The sequence below is a fragment of the Triticum aestivum genome, chromosome 6D (genome assembly GCF_018294505.1).
Source record: "Triticum aestivum cultivar Chinese Spring chromosome 6D, IWGSC CS RefSeq v2.1, whole genome shotgun sequence".
Lineage (NCBI taxonomy): Eukaryota > Viridiplantae > Streptophyta > Magnoliopsida > Poales > Poaceae > Triticum > Triticum aestivum.
The window spans coordinates 423,441,294-423,463,633 of NC_057811.1; the positions used below are offsets into that span (position 1 = coordinate 423,441,294).

A 22,340-nucleotide genomic window follows, 5' to 3' on the forward strand; every position below is an offset into this window, starting at 1 on the left:
GGGGCGCGGCGACGGGCCGGGAGGGCCGCGGGCGGGCCCGTGGGCCTCGGCGGCGGCGGCGTACGGAGGCGTGCCACGTGGCGGTGGCGGTGGAGGTGGACGCGTCCGGCTCCGCCCGGACGTGTCCGGCGACGGAGAGGGACGAGGGTGGGTTTGGACTGTGTTTGTATACGGGAGGTCTCACATATTTATAGGTAGAGGGAGCTAGGAGGCTCCAAATGAGGTGCGGTTTTCGCCCACACGATCGTGATCGAACGACCTAGAGCATGGAGATGACTTGGAGGGGTTTTGGGCTGGTTTTTAGGGGGGTTTTGCTGCACACACAAATGGACTTTGCGGATGCCCGGTTAACCGTTGGAGTACCAAACGACCTCCAAATGAAACGAAATTTGACCGGTGGTCTCCGGGTGGTATACTAGGGCCACTTGACAAGCCTCGGTCCATTCCGAGAAAGTTTGACACCCGCTCACGAAGAAAAACAAGAGGGGTGCACCGGAGGAGATAGAAGCGCCGGATTGCAAAACGGACAACGGGAAAAATGTTCGGATGCAAGAGACGAACACGTATGCAAATGCAATGCACATGATGACATGATATGAAATGCATGACATGAACAAAATGCAAAACGAAAGACAAACCCGACCATGGAGGGAATATCATAGCACATAGCCGAAATTGGCAAGAGTCGGAGTTACAAATATGGAAAGTTACACTCCGAAGTCGTGAAGTTTGGGTGAGAGCCCCCGCTCTGGTTGGCAGCAGCATCCCCATCCCCCCCCCCACGGTTCTCAGCCGGGGGGAGGAGGAGGTGGAGGGATATTAGAGTTGTCACCCCCCTCTACACGAACCCGCGGTCTGAAGCCGTCGGACGAAGGGAACACATCAATAGAACCATGAATGCACAGAGGGTCAACAACCCACAGCTTGAGACAAACAGGGCCAAGAACAAGAAGGGACTCCGGATCGACCATAATCGGCTTGCCAATCAGAACACCAAAAGCCATCACAAATTCAGAAGAACGCGGGGTAGGAGGGATATCGTCAATGAGGACCCAGATCTCCGAGAGGGGGAAATAGGCTTGGCGCCATTAGAGGTCGCTTTCACCGAGACCACGAGCTGGTTGAGAGGGAGGGTAAAGCTGGTGCAGGAGGAGATCATTTTGAGGCTGCCTTTAGAAGGGAAAACCGCAGCAAATTCAAAGTCAGAGAGCTGCCGGATCTGCCAGTCCCAGCCTCCATCATCCCAAAGCTTCAGTTCGTCCAGGAGATCTTGTGGTCTTTGATGGTGAATAACAGCATTGGATAGGGCAGGGGCAACTGCCACCTGTGGGATCTCGCCGTCGAGGGCATAGAAGGAACAACCAGGGAGACCTTGGCCATAAAGCATGAAAGAGGCAGGCTTGCGGCGGTTCTGACAATCCATCGTGAGATGGCCATCCTCTCTGCAAATGAGACAGAACGGGGGATTGAAGCAACGGGACTGGAAGTGGCCGGGCTGGTGGCAGGCGAAGCAAGTGAGGTTAGGGTTGGGGTTTGGTGGTTGGGCTAGCAGAGGTGACGAACGAGCAAGAGGAGGAGGGGAGGGGCAGAATCCCATCGCCCTGGCCGGAGGAGGACGAGCTCAGGCCGGAGGCGGGAGGACGACGGCCAAAGCCACCAGATCCGGCACCACCATGGCCCATCGGGCGACCGCCGAACCCCAGCGAGGGGCCAAACGAGCGAGCGGCCTGCGCGGAGGACGGGGAGTGGGACCATATCCGCCAGCCGTCGCCGCGGCCTCCCAGGGATCCACCCCAGATCCGCCAGATCCAGGCGCCTCTGACCCTGACGCTGCCGCAGACCCCGCCGCCGACCGCGCACGCTCGTCCCTCTGGAGCCACTCGGGCCCCGCCGCCCAGGCCTCGTGGTCACGGGCCACTTGCGACCGAGCAGCTTGCTCGGCCTCAAGTTTCGAGCGGAGGGACACCTCGAGCTCCAGATCCACCGCCCCGTCGCCCAAGTCCTCTCGCTGCCGCTTCTGGCCCGACATGGCCTCACTCGAGGAACCACGCGAGCGATCCATGGACACGACGGCCGCGAAGGAGAGGGAGAGAGGTGGAGGAGAAGATCTACGGAAATGCGGGATGGGGAGGTGGAAGCGACGGAGATCTGAGAGAGAGGCTGGAAACCCTAGAAATGGGGGGTGGAGCCCTTGCGGACCCAGATATAGCCGGAGCTAGCCAGGCCAAGGGGGGCACGCAAGCCGGGCTAACAAGAGGGGGGTGGCTGGGCCGAAAGCGGCCCTGGGCCCAGGATAGAAAGCGAGGGAAATCATAAGGAGAAGAAAGAGAGGGCGGCCCAATTGGCACGACAGGCCCAGTGGGGGCCAGAACGGGTCAAATGAGGGGCCCACTAGCCTCCTGAACAGGTTCACGATATAGGGTTGGCCGCGAAGGTAGTACGGTCGCTGCCGCCGCCAACGGCACCGCGCCCACACCCATTGGCAGCCTAGATGCCGGCGACGAGGACGCAGGGGAGCATGACGAACGCGTCGGACCGCCAGCAGGCACAGGAGCCGCCCCAAGCACACCGTGGTCCGGCGAGGGAGCCGCCCCCGAACGGCTCCTCCGACGACCACGCCCGACCTGGATCCAGCCAGATCCAGCCGCTGCGGCGTAGAAGACCGGCCGCCCGCGCCCACCCGGGGCAAATTTCCGAACGCGCACCGACGGCCCCAACCCAAGCGGCGGCACCACGGCAGGAGGAGAAGCCAGGGAGCGAGGAAGGAGGTCGGAATCCACATCTGATTCATCCTCGTCAGCCGTCAAGGCCCAAAACTTGTTGCAGGAACGGGATCCAGGGAAGGAGGACCGAGGAGAGGGGCGAGGGGAAGGGGTGAGGGGGGCACTAGAGGAGGGAGCCGGCACCGGAGAGGACGCCCGGGGGGGAGAGGGCAAGGGCGGCCCGGGGGAGGCGCGGGAGCCGACCGGCGACGCGGTCGAGGAAGAGGAGCACGGGGGAGGGGAGGGGAGGGGGGAGAGAGGAGAGCCATCTCGTCCTGGAGTCTGGCTCTCCGCTACTTATGCCAAGCGTAAATGTTTCCCCGTCATTCAACTTACAAAAAATTTTGGTAGTAGTTGGTAGGGCATGCCAATTTTTGGTAGTCCGATGACACTCCGGTCATCGTTTCATTCGTAGTTGGTAGGGCATGCCAATTTTTGGTAGTCCGATGACATGTGTTTAGCTACGTACGTACGTTGCATGAGCTAATGTGGATTTGAGTATTCAGTTTAGATGTATCCGGTGATGGAGGAGAAAATTTGTGTGGTGTCCAGTCACTGCCCGCGGACGCTTCCGAGCGTATGGGGACTGAAATTTGATACTTGTGTTTATAGATGGTCTAATATAATAATTTCTTTATCCCGCAAAAAAAATATAATAATTTCTTTTTCTCCATTACTCGGGAAATCTTGCTGCGGAAATGCATTTGCACGGTCGCCGCCCTAGCTGAAAACCTAAAGTAAGGGGGGAGGGACAGCAGTCCGCAGATTGAGACCGATAGCATCCCCACGAGCAATGTCACCGCACGTCACCGTCAGCGCTAGACCGCGGGCAAATGGCATACATACGCAGCATCTACGGCGCGCCCAAAGTAGCGGAAGTGCGGAACGCTCTGGAGAGCACAGCGGGGCAAGGGCAAAAACAGCCTCTTCCGCGTGACTCTCCTAAAACCCCATTCGGTAATTACGGTAACGAACGAAGCCTCGTTGTGGCACTGGGCGACAACGATCCACCAGCTCACTGCGGCTGGCGTCGTCTCGTCTGCCAGCCAAATTCCATATCGCGATCTCGGGTTTCGGGAACCCCGCCCGGCCGTCCATCAGCCACGCGCGTCCAAACCAAACCCCGCCCCACCACTCGGGCAGAAGGTTGAGTTGAGCAAGCACAGCACCGCAGTGCGTTCATACCCTCCGCAGCACAAGAGCACAAAGTAGTGCATTTGGAGCGCGTGTGGGGGGTGGTCCGCTAGCGCTGTGGGCCGGTGGTCAATCGTCAGGAATCACGGAGCCCGCTGCGTCCGTTCCGCGTCCAAAGCAAACAGCCAACGAAAGAGTAGTAGATCAGCAGCGCAGCGCATGCAGCGCAACGGCGACGGCAGCACCCGACGCGGCGCCCGCGCGGTTTGTTTTTGGTTGGCTCCCTCCCTTCCCCACTCAACGCGTCTTCGCTTCGTTTCCCGGACCCGAGCGCCCAACCATCGTGCCGCTCGGCCGGACCCAGTAAACAAACAAAACCCAACCAAACCCAAGCCGAACAAGTCAAAACGCACCACCAAGTCCCAACCCAGCACACCACAGCACAACAACAACGCAGCCGCCGGCAAGGCGGGCAGGCAGCAACAACTGCGGCACCAGCCAGAGCAGAATATCGATTCCGCAAGTCAATCCTCACCTCCGTCCGTCGCGTTTCCATCCTCCCCACCTCGCCCGGGCCACCGGAGATGGCTCCCTCGCCTATCCCCCTCCTCCTCCTCCTCCTCCTCGCCGTCGCGGCCCTCTGCCCCCTCGCCGCCGCGCAGCAGCGCAACGTCCAGACCCGCTTCCCCTCCACGCGCACCCCGGCAGTCGCCGCCCCGCCGCCGCCGATCGTGCCCCCGTCGCCGTCCCCCACCGGCCCGGCCATCCTGCCCCCGCAGTCCGCCTCCTCGTCCTCCTCCTCCTCCACGAAGCGCAGCGACATCGCCGTGGCCGTGGTGAGCACGGCGCTGAGCAGCTTCGCGCTCTGCGGCCTCGCCTTCTTCCTCTTCCTCCGCCACGGCAAGAAGAAGGAGCTGACGCACGTCGGCGGCAACGGTCACTCCAACCGGCCCCAGGACGCCGCGCTCGCCGGCAAGCTGCCGGAGAGGGCGCCGAAGCGGCCGCCCCGCGGCGGCATGGTGGACGAGAACGGGCTCGACGCGATATACTGGCGGGAGTTCGAGAAGGAGGGCGAGGGCGGCGGCAGGGGCAGGAAGCCCGCGGGGGGCTGGCGCCCGCCGCAGCCGCCGCCCCGGCAGAGCCGCGCGGAGAGATGGCCGGAGGCGCAGGCGTCGCCGGCCCCGTCCCCGCCGCGGCCGAGGAAGGGCAAGATAGATCAGGAACCGCTCATACCCAGGGGCTCCCTGGATTCCTCATCCGCCGTGTTCGACGAGTCGCCGCGCCCGCCCAGCGCCAGCTCCAGCTCGTCCTTCTCCGTCGCTGCCCCCGAGGCCTACGCGCGGCCGCCGCCGCCGGCGATCGCCGTCCCCCGCCCGTCCCCGCCACCAGCCCCTGCTGCCCCACCAAGCGCGTCGGCATCGGCATCGGCATCCCTGGCGCGGCCGCCAGGAAGAGGAAGCCCGCCACCGCCGCCACCACCAATGGCCACCACGTCGCCACCGCCTAAAGGCCCGCCGCCGCCACCAGCGCCGAAGGGCCCACCACCCCCGCCAGCACCCAAAGGCCCACCTCCTCCACCAGCACCCAGAGGCCCGCCTCCGCCACCGCCACCCGGAGGAAAGAAGGGAGGGCCGCCGCCACCACCACCTCCCGGTGGCAAGAAGGGAGGGCCGCCCCCGCCGCCTGCCTGGGCGTCGTCCTCGAGGCCACCGGCGGCCCCGGGCGGGCCGTCCGGCGCGGACGACCTGGCGAAGCTGAAGCCGCTGCATTGGGACAAGGTCAACGTGGCGGCCACCGACCACTCCATGGTGTGGGACAAGCTCACCGGCGGCTCATTCAAGTAAGCAGCTCCTGAATTAAACGCCCCCCGCTTCCCATTTCAGTTCACCATTGCCGTAGCCCGTATACAGACGTTTAATTCTCTCTGTGCTTCTCGTGCATTACTACTGGGTATAGGAGCGGTCATTACTGATTGCATAGGAATGTAGTGCTAGCCACAGTACGAACAGTGAGTCATGCGTGGAACCCTGAACCTTGATGAAAGTAGGACCATCATGCAGGCATGAACCGAGTAAATCCCACTAGCATTACGTTCTCTGAAAGATCGCTCGATTAGCATTCTAGTAGCTGAGTTGCTTGCAGCATAGTAGTAGCTGTAGTGTGTAGAAACTGAAGATGATGCGCGTAGTGAAAACTGAAAAGGCCCTGAATGCGCAAAGGTGCATTAGAAGAGGAAAAAAAGGGCCCTTTTCGCTGGCATGGCAGCCATGATCATCGGCGGATTCTCCGATGGGATCAGGAACCCAGGATGTCGCTTTTCCGGTGGACTCACGTCGCAGCATCCTCGAAAGGGGTTCCCAACCCAAATCACGGTGCCTTTTTGTGCGCGTATGTTCTCTCTGGATTCTGGAGCCCTATTGGCAAGCCACGATAAGGACAGACGGCCACCTTTGGTCGTTCTCTTGCGTATGGGCTTCGTAGAACGAGTACGGGGGGCTTCGTGGAACGGGTATACGAGTTGGCGCAGCGTGCTTTTCGTTGAACGAGCATGAAGTTCATTCACATTTGCTTTGCTAGCAACCTTGACAGAATCAACCGTATAATTATGGATTTGTACTACTGTTAGCTTGTTTGATCGCGTAAGAATCTGGGATGGGCACGTGTTGCTGTAGCTCCAGTTCCAAAGCAATGATGGGAGGATTTAGGAAGGGGATGTGGACACCTTGAACTCGGTCAAGATGGCACCCACTTTTCTTCGTCAGCTTCCGCTGGACATTATTAGCTCTGCCACGTCACCCGCTCCGGTGACAAGAGAATCATAGCCAGTGATGATAAGAGAATCGTAGCTGAAAGAACCCGGCTGTGACCCATTGGATACATGATTGGCAACTATATTAGGCCAGTGTTTCAGAAACTGGGCTTTTTTTTCAGCTTTGTGTGACGTTCTAACGGTGTTACTCTGACGTGTTTGCAGCTTGGACGAAGGCACCATCGAGGCGCTGTTCGGCACCGCGGCGGTGAACCGCAAGACGAAATCCGCGGACGCCAAGGACTCCTCGAGCGGCCTCGGGCGCTCGACCTCGGAGGAGCAGATATTCCTGATTGAGCCACGCAAGTCGCACAACATCTCCATCATCCTCCGGTCCCTCACCGTGGGGCGGGACGAGATCATCGACGCGCTGCGTGATGGCAACACCGAGCTCGGCACGGACGTCCTCGAGAAGCTGTCCCGGCTCAGCATCTCCAAGGAGGAAGAGGCCACCATCCTGAAGTTCTCTGGGAACCCCGACAGACTTGCCCCCGCAGAGGCCTTCCTTCTTCGACTCCTGCTCGACGTGCCCAACCCGTTTGCCCGTGTCAATGCGCTGCTATTCAAGGTGAACTACGGTTCTGAGATTGCTGTGCTCAAGCAATCGCTCCAGACTTTGGAGATGGCGAGCCAGGAGCTGAGGACGAAGGGGCTCTTCTTTAAACTGCTTGAGGCGGTGCTAAAGGCGGGCAACCGGATGAATGCCGGCACGGCGCGGGGGAACGCGCAGGCCTTCAACCTCACAGCACTGCGCAAGCTCAACGACGTGAAGAGCACCGATGGAGGCACCACACTGCTCCACTTTGTCATCGAGGAGGTTGTGCGCGCAGAGGGGAAACGCCTTGCCGTCAACCGCAACTACACCATCCGCCGCTCTGGTAGCCTCGCCAAGAGCAGCGTCGATGGCGGAATTTCAGCAGCTGGCTCCGCTGGCCAGGGGCCATCACGCGAGGACAGGCAGAATGAGTACTTGAACCTAGGATTGCCCATTGTTGGAGGTCTCAGCAGTGAGTTTGCCAATGTGAAGAAGGCTGCAACTGTGGACTACGATGTGACTGCCAATGAATGCACAATCTTAGGCAACCGACTCGCGGGCATCAAGAAGCTCCTGGAGACCTGCGGGGACGATGGATTCTCAAGAGGGTTGAGAGGCTTTGTCAATGCTGCGGAGCAAGAGCTGAAGGCACTGAGTGGAGTGCAGGAGAAGGTGCTTGATCTGGTTCAGCGGACGACGGAGTACTACCATGCAGGTGCTACCAAGGACAGGAACGCGCATCCCCTCCAGTTGTTCGTCATTGTGAGGGATTTCCTGGGGATGGTGGACCAGGCATGTGTGGACATCAAGAGAAGACTGCAGCAGCAAAAGAAGCCAACACCCCCGTCATCACAGCCAACAACGGCGGCGGCTGCTAAGGGGCCAGCTGAAGCCGCTAAGGGGGCACCTGATGGTGCTAAGGCGGTAGCTGGTGGCGCGGCGGCAGCACCACCGGCTCAAAAACCACCACCAGAAGAAGCAGATAGCAAAAGGAAGAGGGTCATGCCAAGATTCCCAAACTTGCCAGCGCACTTTATGAAGGACGGCGCAGACTCTGATTCAAGTAGTGATGAGGAATAGAATGTATGGGGAGGTGTAAATGGAGATTGTTTGCATTGGCTTGAATTGGTTGTTTTGGAGGTTTAGGTTAGCTGCAGACTGTACATAATGAAATTGTTTGTGTTGGTTCTTTTCTCCAGTTCTTTACATAAGATCCATGTCGACAACAGTAGATACAATTACATATATCCAGAAATTGAATTTGATGTGCAGATATCAACAAACCGTAAAAAAGGATATTTTAGCTAACTGGTAACCATTTGTCCATGGTACAACAAAGAATTGCCTACCTACAACAAATGACCAATGCGGTACTTACAATTTACAGGCTTTCAGCCAGCAAGCTCACTTAGCGGTACTCGATCCATGACGCTGCAAGCAATTTGTGCATTTTTCTGGAGAACCGGATCTATATCTGGCAATTTTGGAATCTGGAATATAACACAATGAGTATTATGCAATGTAATGCAGATCATAGTATAGTATAATCGAGCTTAAGGACTGTAAGGTTGCCCAGAAAAGTAAAAAAGGAACAGTATTAACATATCATCGAACTTAAGGAACAAAACAAATCAAGTACGATATTACCATGAAAATTGACAACAAAATTAACAACACGTTGGAGACATACAGAATCTGCACACCCAATAACATACCTGAGCTAGTAAATCCATTGTTCGTCTGAGCAGACGGGCTAAATCTCCATCATCCATTGCAGAGTCCATCATTATCTCCCTCCATGTCAACCCTGAGGCCCAGGCTTCAACCATTCCAGCAAACTGGGTATCTATTTCGCAAGTTATCTGTACGCCAAGAAGCAAGGTAAATGAGGAAAGTAACAAGGGCAACTATTGATTTAAAGACACAGGAGAATAGGAACATAATGTGCCAAACCTTTACGCCATGTTTCTCTTGGAGATCGAGGAGTGAGTTTCTTTGCTCTTCTAAATAGTTTATGACACCAACAACAACTGAAGACGGTTCATACACAAAACTGCAAAATTTTAAACAATCACCATGATGCCTAAGAAAACGCATGACGAAGTATTTTTATTCAAAAACGTTGACAAATTTTGGGCTGGAGATTGAATACACTGGAGTTCTCACTTTAAGTAAATGATAACAGCAAATATTACTGGCTGCACCTTCTATGGTATCACTTTAAGTAAATGATAACACAAAATATTACTGGCTGCACCTTCTATGGTATGAACATATTTGTCACTCAATAGGCCACGCCAATATATGGTGATAACTGATTGGATAAACATTTTTTATTGATGATGAAGCATATTGATCAACCATTGGAGAGTTCAGTTCATGTACTCGTCTAAATATTAACTGCATCAATACAAAGCTTATTTGGGGCAGCAAATGTGCTGGTCCGCAATTTAGCACAGCACGTGGGATTGATGGTCCAATTGATTTATATTATATGCCAGTGTATTTCCACAGATTCGGGCCACAACAATGAAGGATAGGGACAGCTGTACAGATATAAACATGACATAACAGGAGGCTTTACAAGGCAATAGCCATAGCAAGTTGTAAGCATGAGAAATAGGTGCCATTGTTGAAATGTGTACCTGCTATTCTTCCAAGGACGAAGTTTGATCCCTTCTGACACTAAGCTTCCACACACTGCTGCCAGTTGAGATGGCTTCAGATCCAAAAGGACCTTGTTCCTAAGAACCATAGCAAGCCAGAGTTCGTTTTCCCCTCGTATGGCTGCGGCCGTTTCACCCAAAGGATAGATTACTTGGGTGTTGATATCTAACACTCTAGCCTCTTGTATGACATTGCTAATCTGGTAAACATCCATTTAGAGAATCGAAAATTAATGTCTGAGAAACTACTTAACGATGACAAGCGTAAGGCTGTAACTTAGATTGTGCAATCATACTGGTTATCCACAAGATCCTGAATGCCTTCACCAAACCATGGCATTTTATAGAGAAACAGCATATATTTCAACAAAATATTACACATGAGATGGTTCAGGGGGAGTGTTTAATAGTGTAGTGGAAGAATGAAAGGTGGTCAAGGAGCACTGGCTGGGGCTGAATGGGGGCACGATAGGAAGCAACATGAGATGCTACAATGACTTCAATATATTTCCGGTCTCATGTGGTTCAGTTGCGTAGTTACTTAATGCATGAAGTGGAAGCAACTAACTCAATGTACTCTATACATATAATGATACGATACAAAAAGTACTAGAGTGCTTTCAACAACTATATAGTTCAATTAGATAGCACTACTTTAACTTGGCCATGTTGGCCAGGCAAGCATGGCGGATATTGCAAAATCCTTGCTCATTATGCACACAAGTTCTTGCTGCTAAATACTTTCCAGATGGTTCAATACTAGAAGCGAAGCCAATGAAGGGTATTTCGTATTCATGGCGAAGTATTCTCAAAGGGGTACAGTTACTCAAAAAGGGAATCATTTGGCGAGTAGGAAATGGAGAAAACATTCGAGTATGGGAGGACCCATGGATCCCGAGGGGAAGTACGAGGAGGATCAGTTCGCCAAAAGGAAGAAACTTAATAGGAAGGGTTTCTGAATTGATAAATCCTATAACAAACCAATGGGATGCTGACCTAATAAAGCAAACATTTTGGCCAGAGGATGCAAATATCATCCTTCAGATACCTATTCAAGAACAAACAGGTGACTTCCTTGCTTGGCATTATGATAAAAAGGGTCTCTTCTCGGTAAAGTCGGCGTACAGGGTTGTTGTAGATAATGTAGTAAGAGAATCATCTTCAGGACTAACTTCAACTTCTAATGCAGAAACAGAGAATTCAGATTTTGACTGGAAGAAGTTATGGGCGCTTCCCCTACCAAGCAAAGTGAGGCACTTTCTATGGAGAATTGCAACATACAGCTTGCCTCTAAGGACAAAGCTAAAAAGGAAAGGTATGCCTATTGATACTAGATGCCCAGTATGTTTTAGATTCGATGAAGATGGTGGACATATATTTTTGAAATGGAAAAAAGTAAGAGAATTGTGGAGAACATCCATGTTAGAACACATTAGAATTAAACTTCTTGATTGTCCAGATTCGAAAAAGGTTCTTGAGGAAATTTTTAAACTAGAACCGGGTGAATGTCTCAAAGTCTGCTTCTTAATGTGGCTGTGGTGGAATGAGAGAAATAAAGCCAATAATGGCGACCAAATTAGATCCATAGGGGAAGTTTCATCTTCTGCTGAATATCATCTTTTTAACTGTATGAAGGATAAGACTCAAGAAAAAGAGAAGAGCAACAGGAAAATGCAGAAATGGAAACCACCTCCAGAGGGAAACCTGAAGATTAATATAGATGGGGCTTTCCTCGAGGCATCAAAAATAGGAGGCTGGGGTTTCACGTTGAGAAATGATCAAGGAGTTTTATTGGCTGCTGGTGCGGGTAAGCTGAAGCATGTATCTGACCCGCTACATGCTGAAGCGCTTGCCCTGCAACATGCTACAAATATTGCGATCAGAATGGGATGCCAGCAGGTAATTTTTGAAACGGATTCCATGATGCTGAAGCAGGCAATCACCAGTACGGAGTATGATTTATCAAAGTTGGGATCCTTATTCCAAGATGTAAAATTTCAGATGCGTGTAGGTTTGATTGTTGTAAGCTTTGAACATTGTAATAGAGAGTGTAACGTAGCAGCACACATTTTAGCTATGCATGGTCTAGGCATGGAAAATGACTGCTCTGAGACTTGGCTTGGTAATTTCCCAGAATTTGTACTCGATGCTGTTGTTGGCGATATGCCAAATGTTCTAATGTAATGGAATACAATGTGTTCCTTTCAAAAACAAAGATAGGTTCATCAAACATATAAAAGCATACATGATTACCTGCAAAAATTCTTTCCAACCAGTTGGTTCAATTTGCATTATGCGTCTAGTCAAACGACGGGATCTAGCTTCCAAACGCTCAATCTTTTCTTTTGTAAAGTTTCTCATGTCGATGATCTTTTGAAATTCTCTAAAACCCTTAGTACTTCTGATTGTTTTCTTCAATTGTGAAACCTTCCTCCTCTGTTGCTTGTGAGATTCTACAGCGGCCTGATGTTCCTGGGAGAATCGTTCCACCTGTGAAGAAAGAGTAACAAAAAAAAATGTTCAATGCCAACAGAACTGCAAGTTGCAAGTTCAATGCCAAAACGTCAACAGAACTGCAAGTTGCTAGTTCAATGCCAAAACGTCAACAGAACTGCAAGTTGCAAATGATAATTCATAACTTCGTACCAGACACGATCTGAATAGCATTAAATGATAATATATGAAATGAGGATGTGCATGTTACGTTGGTTATCTATCGACATTAGAAGGAACTGTCAGTACTCAGTAGAACAGTGTATTACTGGTCTGACGACATGATTGACCAACCTATTAGAAGACACAGATGAAAAGAACTGTCAGTACTACGGTATAATACTCCTACAGTCCTATGGTCCGACCACTATGATTAAACAACTTATTACAAGACACAGATGGGAGAAATGAACACTTAGTGAATCTTGTGAGAAATCAATATCTTTTAAAGATACTACTCTCTCCGATCCAAAATAAGTGTCGCAGTTTTGAACTAACCCCAGTTCAAAACTTTAGTTCAAAACTGCGACACTTATTATGGATCAGAGGTAGTAACAGATAACTCTAATTTACAATAAAAGCAAGAAATATTGGGAAAGCCAAGGAGTAAGTATAAACCTTATCATCTTCTGAGAGGCTATTAAGCACAGGAACATTTAGACTCCATGACCATGTGTCTAGGGATCCATCCATGCATAACAAAAAACCATGTTCTGATTTTGCGATTTTATCCCAGATCATGTCTTCACGCAAAAGGAGCTGCTTCAGGGTTTCTCTAGGGAGTGGCCCACCCTCCACTGAAGGAACAGCAGGTAGACCTGTCTGGTAAACAGTTTTTATCCATTTTTCTGTGAATAGATACCATGAATTATCTGAACTCAAAGCAACATAGTATGATGGGCAAAAATGTTGTCCCTCGCTATCAACTTCCTGCTTGCCTGGACCAATAGAATCATCTTCCAGCTGCAATAGTTATTTTCATAAGAACACACGAGGAGGACACTAGGACAGTAATCACAAAGACAAAGCGGTAGAGAAAAACTTCAACAATTCATATCTTGGGGCATGTCTCACAAAAATTTAGATATACAAACAGCAAAGGATGTAAACTACTGCGGTTCAGAACTTCCATGTTTGCAGTATCCGATAATTAATGCTTGTCATTTGACAAGAATGTGCACAATAAGAGATGTAAACAATCCCAGAAGTAAAACCATGTAGCTTTTCCCTCTACAACTCTCATGCAATATGAAATTTATGCACTCACCATGCTGGCAATCTTTTGATCATCAAACGAGCTGAGGCTTCCAATAAAAACAGCAGGAATCGTGTGGTGAACTGAATCTTTATCTTTATACTGCAAGCACATGAAAGGGAGGTGACCACTTTCAAACTCTTCTAATTGAGTTTTCCATGCAGCCATTCTCTCTAGTTCCATCCTCTTTTTCAGTTCATTTCGTATCTTCTTCTCTTCCTGAGGAACAAGCGCATAGAACAAATAAGGTCTAATAATACATCATAAGCAGTACCTTGGTCAACAAGTTATGAAAAAAAAAACTTTAATTATGTAATACCTTCTACTCGAATTCTTGGAAGTGTCCATGAGTTAAAAGCGACAGGGTTTTGAAGTTGATGGATCATTTTAGGTTTTAAATTTTAACATTTATAGGCAAAGCCATGTGTCAATATTAGCATGCTAGGTAAATTCAAGTGCCCACATGGTGGAGGTTTTCTAGAGCACGAAGGATGGCTTCACATGTTTGCATTAAGATAAAAAGGGTTTCAGTGTGTCGTTTTGGTTTGTTGTAAACAAGACAAAAAATACTCCTCAGTTGCCAATGGGATGAATTGCCCGGCAAAAGACCACCAACCTAATCCTAAACTAAGCCCTGAAAGAAATAGAAGTCGATAGACAGACTGAAACAAGAGGACTGCTCAAAACAAAACGGGGCACATGTATACTTAAGACCGTCTTGATTTTAAAGTGTTTCCTAATATGCCGTAAACTGTGAAGGCGTATAATTATTTTTGTAAACATGAAATGAAGTAATGATACAAAGAAGAGCTACATGCACTATATCAAATTCTTAAAGAAACATGGTAGTGGGTCAGCCCAAAAAATCGACGGAGATCATGTTTATCTGTCATTAATAGAAAAAGGGCAGCCCGGTGTCATTAATACATTGACACAAATAATTGAGCATTTATAAGTGGAACTGTAAGAATATCAGATACGTTAGATGGATTTCCATGTTACTGAATTACTATACATAAACCAGACCAAGCAATGAACATTACCTTTAATTTGTTTTGTAGCAGAGAAATCTCAGCATAGTCTTCCTCGGATAATTCCTTCCTGCATTTCCTGTCAATGAATTCATCTGTAATTTCTGAAGAGAGGTGTTGTATGTCTTTCTGAATTCTCTCAAGCTCTTCTTTAGCAGCAACCATTACATTGCTCCCAACATAATTCCCAAAGCTTTGCTCCACTAACTTCCGAGCTTCTTCCAATGTTCTTCCAGAACGTTTAGCCTTAACATCACCTGATTCTTTCTGCTTATGAGTAACTTTCGAACCCTGGACAACACATTCCAACCCATCAGACAAGGAATACAAGAAAACAAGAAAATATACAGATATATTACAGCAAGATACATACAGCAAGGAGATTCAAAACCATCCCGTATGATGCAGTAAATTGTGAAACAAGTGGCTCAAGTCCAGCGAAGATAACATCACAACATTCTTCAGGCCCTTCATTAGTAGTCTGAACAAGAACAGAATGCCCAACTGTGTCGATCCCTCTCCTTCCAGCACGACCTGCCATCTGGAATAGGTTATTTGGGGTTAAGAGCTGGCGCCCAGCATCAATTCTTTTGCTGAGAGAAGAAATCACAGCTGTCCTAGCAGGCATGTTGATCCCAGCAGCAAGGGTTTCTGTTGCAAAGACTACTTTAACAAGGCCACGCTGAAACAGTTCTTCAATAAAGGACTTCCACAGTGGCAAGCAACCAGCATGATGGGCAGCAACTCCTCGCAAGAGTCCTTTCACAGCATTTTCCCGGACAGCATCAGGATATTGCATCCTGAACCTCCTAAGTTCCAGTTCAACTTCACTAGCCTCACAATCATGCAGAAGTCTACAATCCTCAATATATTCAACGGCTGCATCACATCCTCTTCTACTAAAGATAAACCAAATAGCTGGAAGCATGTCATTTTCCCAAAGCTGTGACAAAGTCTCACGTATTAGTGGAACCTGCATAGTGATGTAATCAAGAAATGACACCCATTAGTCATAGCACACTTTAATCTGACATGGTTTCACAAAAAAAAACATGAGCAGTTTAAAGTCATTATGCCAAAATGCATGTCATAAAAGTGAGTCTAGTCCATGCCTGGGAACGGCGCATATTGGTGACCTCGTGCTTGGACAATTGAACCTGTTTTGATATGTCCAATGGGCTTCTATTACCTTGCTCATTTTTATTTGTTCTAACCTTCCTCTTCCCTTTCACGTAATAGAATTCACTTTTTGGAGAAGATATGTTCTGGACATGAGACATTCTCAACTTCCTGTATGGATAGAACAAAAATGATAAATACATGACTTAGCTTTGGTACAAACATAAATAATGCGCATGAGGCAATACTGGAATGCACAAGAGATATCCTACAATGTTTCTTAAAATGCCATCCAGTGTCATATAAACCACAAAGGTAGCATAACCAGTTAATGTGTATGGATGTCAAACAATTATCGATTTTCATAAGGAATGAATAAGTATACAACATAAGCAACCAGATGGACTTTGAAGAAATCATGTATGCCCTTGATACTTCCAATAAAACAAAACTCGACCAACAGGCTCTAGCGCTGGCGGCATGTTTAGTACTCCCTCCGTTCCTAAATATAAGACCTTTTAGAGATTCCACTATGGACTACATACAGAGCAAAATGGGTGAATCTATACTCTAAAATATGTCTATATACATCTGTATGTAGTCCATAGTACAATCTCTAAAAGGTCTTATATTTAGGAACGGAGGGAGTAACAGGTTAGGCCTCGAACAAGGGTAGGCTGGGAGCTCGCCCGCCTCTAGCCCACCGAACGACGTTTGGTTTTCATACTACCAGTAATAACAAAATATGAAAAAAGATTGGTCATGACTATCAAAGCAAACCTTGTCAGAATCAGCATCCAAGACAGTGGTAAGTAAGCAAATACTTGTTTTCTTTATTTGCAGGCATTTGACCCTTCACAAACAAGGGTATAAAGTATATGATAGAAAGTAGATAAACAGCTAAGTACATTTCCAGGAACACTTCTGATAATCCAAAAAATATTAACCCGCATGGACATAGCTAACGGTGTAAAGCAAGGCAGACCTAAGTAGGCCCTGCTAGGTTCAGATAAACCCTCTTATTTAGCAGCTGAACATACTGTACTTAGCGCACACCTGTTTCCATTTAAGCTGCCTTAAAGTGCAGCTATGTTATCCCCAGGTGATCATGGGGTTAATATGTTTTGGGCTCCATGACTAAATGATTACTAATAGACATTAAAGTACCCTTTATACGTCTTGTACCTGACTAATCTTGGTAACCGTTTAGTAAACTGCTGACTTGACTACTGGACAATTGGTAATCAGGCGTGCACGCGCGCGCATGCACCTAGAAGAAGGTATAGAGTTAAATTTTCAGTGAAGAATATATGGTTAACTTTTTGGCAGATATGATGCAACTATTTAGATCAATCAATGGAAGTTGCCCACATTCTGATGGGATGGTCCAATTTATCAAAGGGGGTGAACATGGTTAAAACAAAAAAAACGAGCTGGTTGCATATTGTTATTAAGAGTACTTCTTTATATGCATGTTGATTTGGAAAGTAAGCTAGTTTATGGTGCCAACAAGAACAAGGTGACAACCTATTCATTTTCTTTCCCTTTCCATCAAGAAGTGGTAGAAGTGCAAATTTCTTCGAGAAGTGCCAAGTTAGTGGAACGGGGCGTTTGCTCGATGTCACCAGCTCCGTTTTCCCGTGGATCTACAAAAAGACAGACATAAGAACTGATTTCGCAAGTACAAAATCATGTGGTGCCAGACCAGAAATAAAGGAAAACTACAATTTGTGGGCAGCATTTGCACAAGCATGAGAATCTAATGATCACAGTAAACCAAAAAATTATACCCGCATGTGCTTTGTGAATGTATTTTCTTTCAACGAAGTGTGCAAGTATTTCTGGTGCTTCATATACAATCATTACAATAGAAAGTGGAAAAACTATTACATCTATGATGCTACTGCAAAATGGGGAGCGGGGACAATACGATTAATCCACTAATCATGTATCATCAATGCAATAGAAAATCAATACAGCACAATATGAGAAGTGAAAGCTACAGTTACCTGACCAATCCAGCCAGCTAATTCATCAGGATTTGCAACAGTGGCAGACAAGCATATAAGCTGGACTTCCTTTGGACAATATATCACCTAGAATGTAGTGAAAATAGTAAGTCAAATGACCAATATAAACTCATGAAGACGAACAAGAGAGTAATAAAGTAGCATACTGTTTCTTCCCAAACAGTTCCGCGTGAGATATCACTTAAGTAATGGACTTCATCCAAAACAATGACATCAACTTCAAATAATCTACCATCGGATGCTGACATACCAACACTGCAGTCCAAATAAAAGATGGCGGGATTCTTTCAGAAACAGGACAAGCAACATCAGTTACAACCAATAATTAACTACCGCTAAAGCCTAATCTCCCCGCACCCCAACCCCAAAAACATGAGTAGCTAAAAAATAAATTATGCTATTCTCAAATGCGAAACACTGAACATATATATACTTTTTCATGCATCTGCAATATTTGCTTCCAATGGTGGAAGTGGAAAATTATTAAACTAGTAACAGTATGCTACAGATGAATACTTGTTCATGCATAAATACCTTTGATACAGCATATTACGCAGAATCTCTGTCGTCATTATTAGGATCTGAGCATCTTTATTGATAGCAGAATCTCCTGTAAGAAGACCAACATTATGATCACCAAATGTATTCCTGAAATTATTGTACAATGGCAATGTGTCAAAATAAATGCATTACTCAAGAGTCTGACCATCTAGGAAAATTATATAACAGTCTCAGCCTTGCACTACTCTAATAAATACTCCAACAGCCGAGCTGATGGAATTTTCCAACAGTCATAAATGTTCTCCAGACAATCATGTGGATGAGTGAGCTGACGCGAGTTTCAACTTACACCTAAACTGATAATTTGCAAGGCTCCCTGTCAGTTAGGACTTGGGAGCATGAGGATGTCACTAAGATGATAACTCTAGGCATGTCCCAACTAACACAAGACAAAAGGTAGTTCTTGCAGGTTTTAGTCATAAATCTGTAAAAAAAAATGGCATGGATCATGAAAGTGGCATTTTACCGGAACTCGCGGAACTTCTGATTTGACAAGGCCTTCAACGGTGTCGTGTAGAAGAGACGCCTTCCTCTGGCAACTGTTGCCACAGCTGCAGCTTCTGCGATTAGTGTCTTCCCGCTACTTGTAGGTGCAGAAACTACTACGGATGAGCCTCTTAGAAATGCTTGTATAGCCAGGCGCTACAAGAAGATAGGAAACAGTGTAAAAAAACATGTTATGTCACTCCAAAGAATAATCAGGAAGGAATGTTCACTGTCTCATCTCTGTGTGTAAAATAATATTAGCATCAAGCTTTAAAACTTTTTACTATTGCCAAAGGGGAAGAGGTGGATTTGTTTGCAGAAAACCAAAGCAATAATTTTACCCCCTAACTATTTCAGCCAGTTAGCTTGAAGTAGACTCAACATTACAATTTCAACACAAGTAAGCTAGCTTTTTATCAAGACATGACAACCTTAGTGCTGCTCATTACGCAAAACAAGTTGAAAGCAGCTCATCAACTAACAATGCCATCTGAAATAAATAAAATAGATGATATAAATTGCAGTGCTTAATATGAACCAGACAAGATGGCCCCATCTTAAGGTAAATTGATGATATAATTGCAGTGTGACTATATGAACCATCCAAGATGATCCCATCTTAGTAAGCTCCCTAAGAAGAGAATATCTCCAACATCATCCTATAGCACAAATTACTGGAAGATATCTACCACAAAAAAACACGGTACAAAAGCAAGAACTCAGTGCTTATCACAGTCATTTACTGGTCAGGCAACTAAGTTTTTTTGCATAACGAGAACATGATATTATTTGTCAGCTCCACGATGCCAAAAGTTAGGAAGTGTATTGCAATAGACAACACAAGAGATGTCCCCCGTGTAAACGCATGTATCTAACTAGCAGATTGGCCCGCACAATTGCATGGTTTACTGTGTTACAGTATCGATACAAAACTTTCTTTGCGAGTTGATTTCTGAAAATTATATTTGCAAACAAAATACAGCTGCAATATCTCATCATATGTTTAATTATCATGATTTCTTTATTTTGAGATATCTGTCCCGTTATGTGAACGAGCGGATTGAGTTATAAGCAGTGCTACCACCTCTTTTTTATTTCCCTTTTTCTGATCACTGCGTTTCTAGGCCAGCCATCGAGTGTAAGTTTTTAAAATTCAGGTTCAACTAATTCAACGCTAGATGTTTCCCAAATTATTATGTATCTGGCCCTTCAAATTGGGGTCCACAAAAATTAAGGGTTAGATGCTTTAAATAATTTTTTCGCATACTGACCTCTTTTTAAGAGGATTTAAATCAACTGTCGCCCTTTTATTAGTAAGTAGATGGATGGATGGATTAGACAAACTAGATGAAACTTAAAGATGCTGGCACTGCTAGAGCTCCAAACGCCAACCATTTCGGTACTCCAAAATCGATAAACTCCCACCAAAGCACATACAGCTTCACTGAGTAGAACCAGAATTAGCTCGTCCGCGCGAGTCAGGTACCTGAAACTTGTCGATGGGGAAGTCGTAGATCCCAGCGAGCTCATTGTAGTCGATGATATCGTCGCCGAACTCCCGCACCTCGGCGACGAGCTTGGCCACCTGCTGCGACTTGTACTGCTCCGACCGCTGCCTCCGCTCCGCGGTCTCCTGCCGCGAATCCTCCGCCGCCACATCCCCCGCTTCCTCGTCCTCGCCGCCGCTCTCCTCTTCCAGCTCCTCGTCGCCCTCCGCATCGTCGTCCTCGTCGTAGTCCGCGTCGCGGATGTCTAGCTCGTCGTCATCCTCCTCCTCCTCGTCGGCCTCCTCGTCGTCGTCCTCGTCGGACACCGGCGCGGCGGCGCGGGAGGGGGAGCGCGCGGAGGGGCGGTGGAGCGGGGCGGCGTGGGCGTGGGCGTGGGCGTGGGCTTGGGCTGGGCGGCAGGGCAGGAGGAGAGCGGGCGGTGGGGTCTGGGGTGGCGCGTGGCGGGGCGCGGTGGGGAGCGGGAGGAGGAGCAGGAAGTGGGGGGCGAGGCAGTGCATGGCGGGAGGGTGTGGTGAACGGGTGATTCGGCCGCAAGAGGCGGGGGAAGACGAGATAATGCTAGGATTTTAATCTTCGCTCTTCCGCATGGTCACCGGGAATGCGCCAACGGGCTTGGTTTACGCCATGCGAACGGGTTTACGGGTTTCTGGTGATGGAGGCCATGGGCGGGAGAAATTGTTGAGACGTTACTTGACCTTTGAAATTTTTGACAAATAATCGATTATCCACCCAAATAATCAATAACAAACTCCCTTCGGTGAAGAAGAGATCTTGTTGTTGATTATTTGGGTGGATAATTGCATGTCTTTACTATTTTTATTATTTTCTGGTGTTTGTCGTGTTGTCATGATTGAAGATAAATAGACCGGAAGTTTTTTGCCAAAAACAAATTGCATGTCTTTACATAAAGTGTTTTTTCTCCTTGAGAAGAAACGAGGAATATGTTTTCGTCTATATTTATAGCTAGATTTTTCTTCATCCATGTTCACATTGTACGAGAAGGGTTGGGGCGCGCTTCTTTGCGCTGTTGGTGTTGTTGAATTCCATAACAAAAATGTTATTTGTTTTGGCGTGTGTGGGAGATGATGAGGTGTGTTTTCCTTTTATAATACAGTGTTTTAGTGGGCCCTTCCTAACAATGTGATATTGTATTATCTACTAATCAACTCACACATACATAGGTACGTTGTTGGCCGTGTGTACTATATTGATGCAACAATGCCGAATGTTGGTGATTTTTTATTGCGGGGCGCGTAAGAAACTCGGCATGACGTAGGGCTTTTACCTGGGGGAGTCTAAGGGTCATTTCTTTTGGCGGCTTAAAAAATAAGCTGCCTACTCCTCAGCTTTTCTCATAAGCCGTCTCTCTTATTCGTTGAGGCTTCTAAACTAGTGATGGGATAACTAATTTGAAAATCTTAATAAATTTATGGGACGGCTTATTTTTTAAGCTGGGGAGAGGCAGCTTATTTTTTAAGCCGCCGAAAAAAACTGGCCCTAAATCTGGGCACAACATTGTGTCTCGCATAGTCTCAACCTCGTCAGAGTTCCATTAGAGGGATCCTTGTATCGCCTCCTTCCCATCATTTTTGACTAGGTATACCCCTATATGCATAATGGACACAAATTCGGGAGCAACAACAGGCGCAAACCGTGCACATTGATCTCGTCTAGGTGGCATCATAAACATCCCTCTTGATTTGACTTGGATTCCTCTCAAGGCGACAATTTTCATGAATTTCCCCGGGACAAAGCCTCAACAATGACCTCAGCATCCCCACCATGGTCGGTCCCATGCAATTGGGCCTATCCTCGGCATGATTTCTCCTCGTCAAGCATATTCAACCACCTCGACAACCATAAGGCCGGTGTGCTCCTAGAAGTCAAGGTAAGCATGTTCTGCTCGGCCCATATATTATTTAGTCCGGTCATCACGATGTGTTGATCAAGA

At 47.9% G+C, this 22,340-nt stretch overlaps 2 protein-coding genes across 2 annotated transcripts; one reads left to right on the plus strand and one right to left on the minus strand.

The window, feature by feature from the left end:
• Positions 1–4,223: 4,223 nt before the first annotated feature.
• Positions 4,224–8,429, plus strand: LOC123145543 (formin-like protein 16). Its single transcript, XM_044564974.1, has 2 exons — positions 4,224–5,736; positions 6,871–8,429. The coding sequence occupies exons 1-2, from the start codon at positions 4,481–4,483 to the stop codon at positions 8,318–8,320; spliced, it is 2,706 nt and encodes a 901-aa protein (XP_044420909.1). The 5' UTR covers positions 4,224–4,480; the 3' UTR covers positions 8,321–8,429.
• A 30-nt stretch (positions 8,430–8,459) lies between these two features.
• Positions 8,460–20,754, minus strand: LOC123145542 (DExH-box ATP-dependent RNA helicase DExH15 chloroplastic; the record flags this gene model as incomplete). The annotated part of the gene is given in 16 exon segments (XM_044564972.1): positions 8,460–8,730; positions 8,956–9,102; positions 9,194–9,293; positions 9,886–10,106; positions 12,160–12,396; positions 13,018–13,362; positions 13,667–13,873; positions 14,698–14,976; positions 15,059–15,658; positions 15,798–15,975; positions 17,332–17,450; positions 17,814–17,900; positions 17,981–18,089; positions 18,369–18,482; positions 18,862–19,037; positions 20,368–20,754. Coding segments are annotated over 16 exon segments (3,405 nt in total), but the record flags the coding sequence as incomplete, so codon positions are not given.
• Positions 20,755–22,340: the final 1,586 nt, after the last annotated feature.

Bases quoted from the DNA above. Each gene is read 5' to 3' on its own strand.
- LOC123145543 (XM_044564974.1), top strand. From the start codon at position 4,481: ATGGCTCCCTCGCCTATCCCCCTCCTCCTCCTCCTCCTCCTCGCCGTC. The intron at 5,737-6,870 runs GTAAGCAGCTCC...ACGTGTTTGCAG, and splicing joins CTCACCGGCGGCTCATTCAA to CTTGGACGAAGGCACCATCG.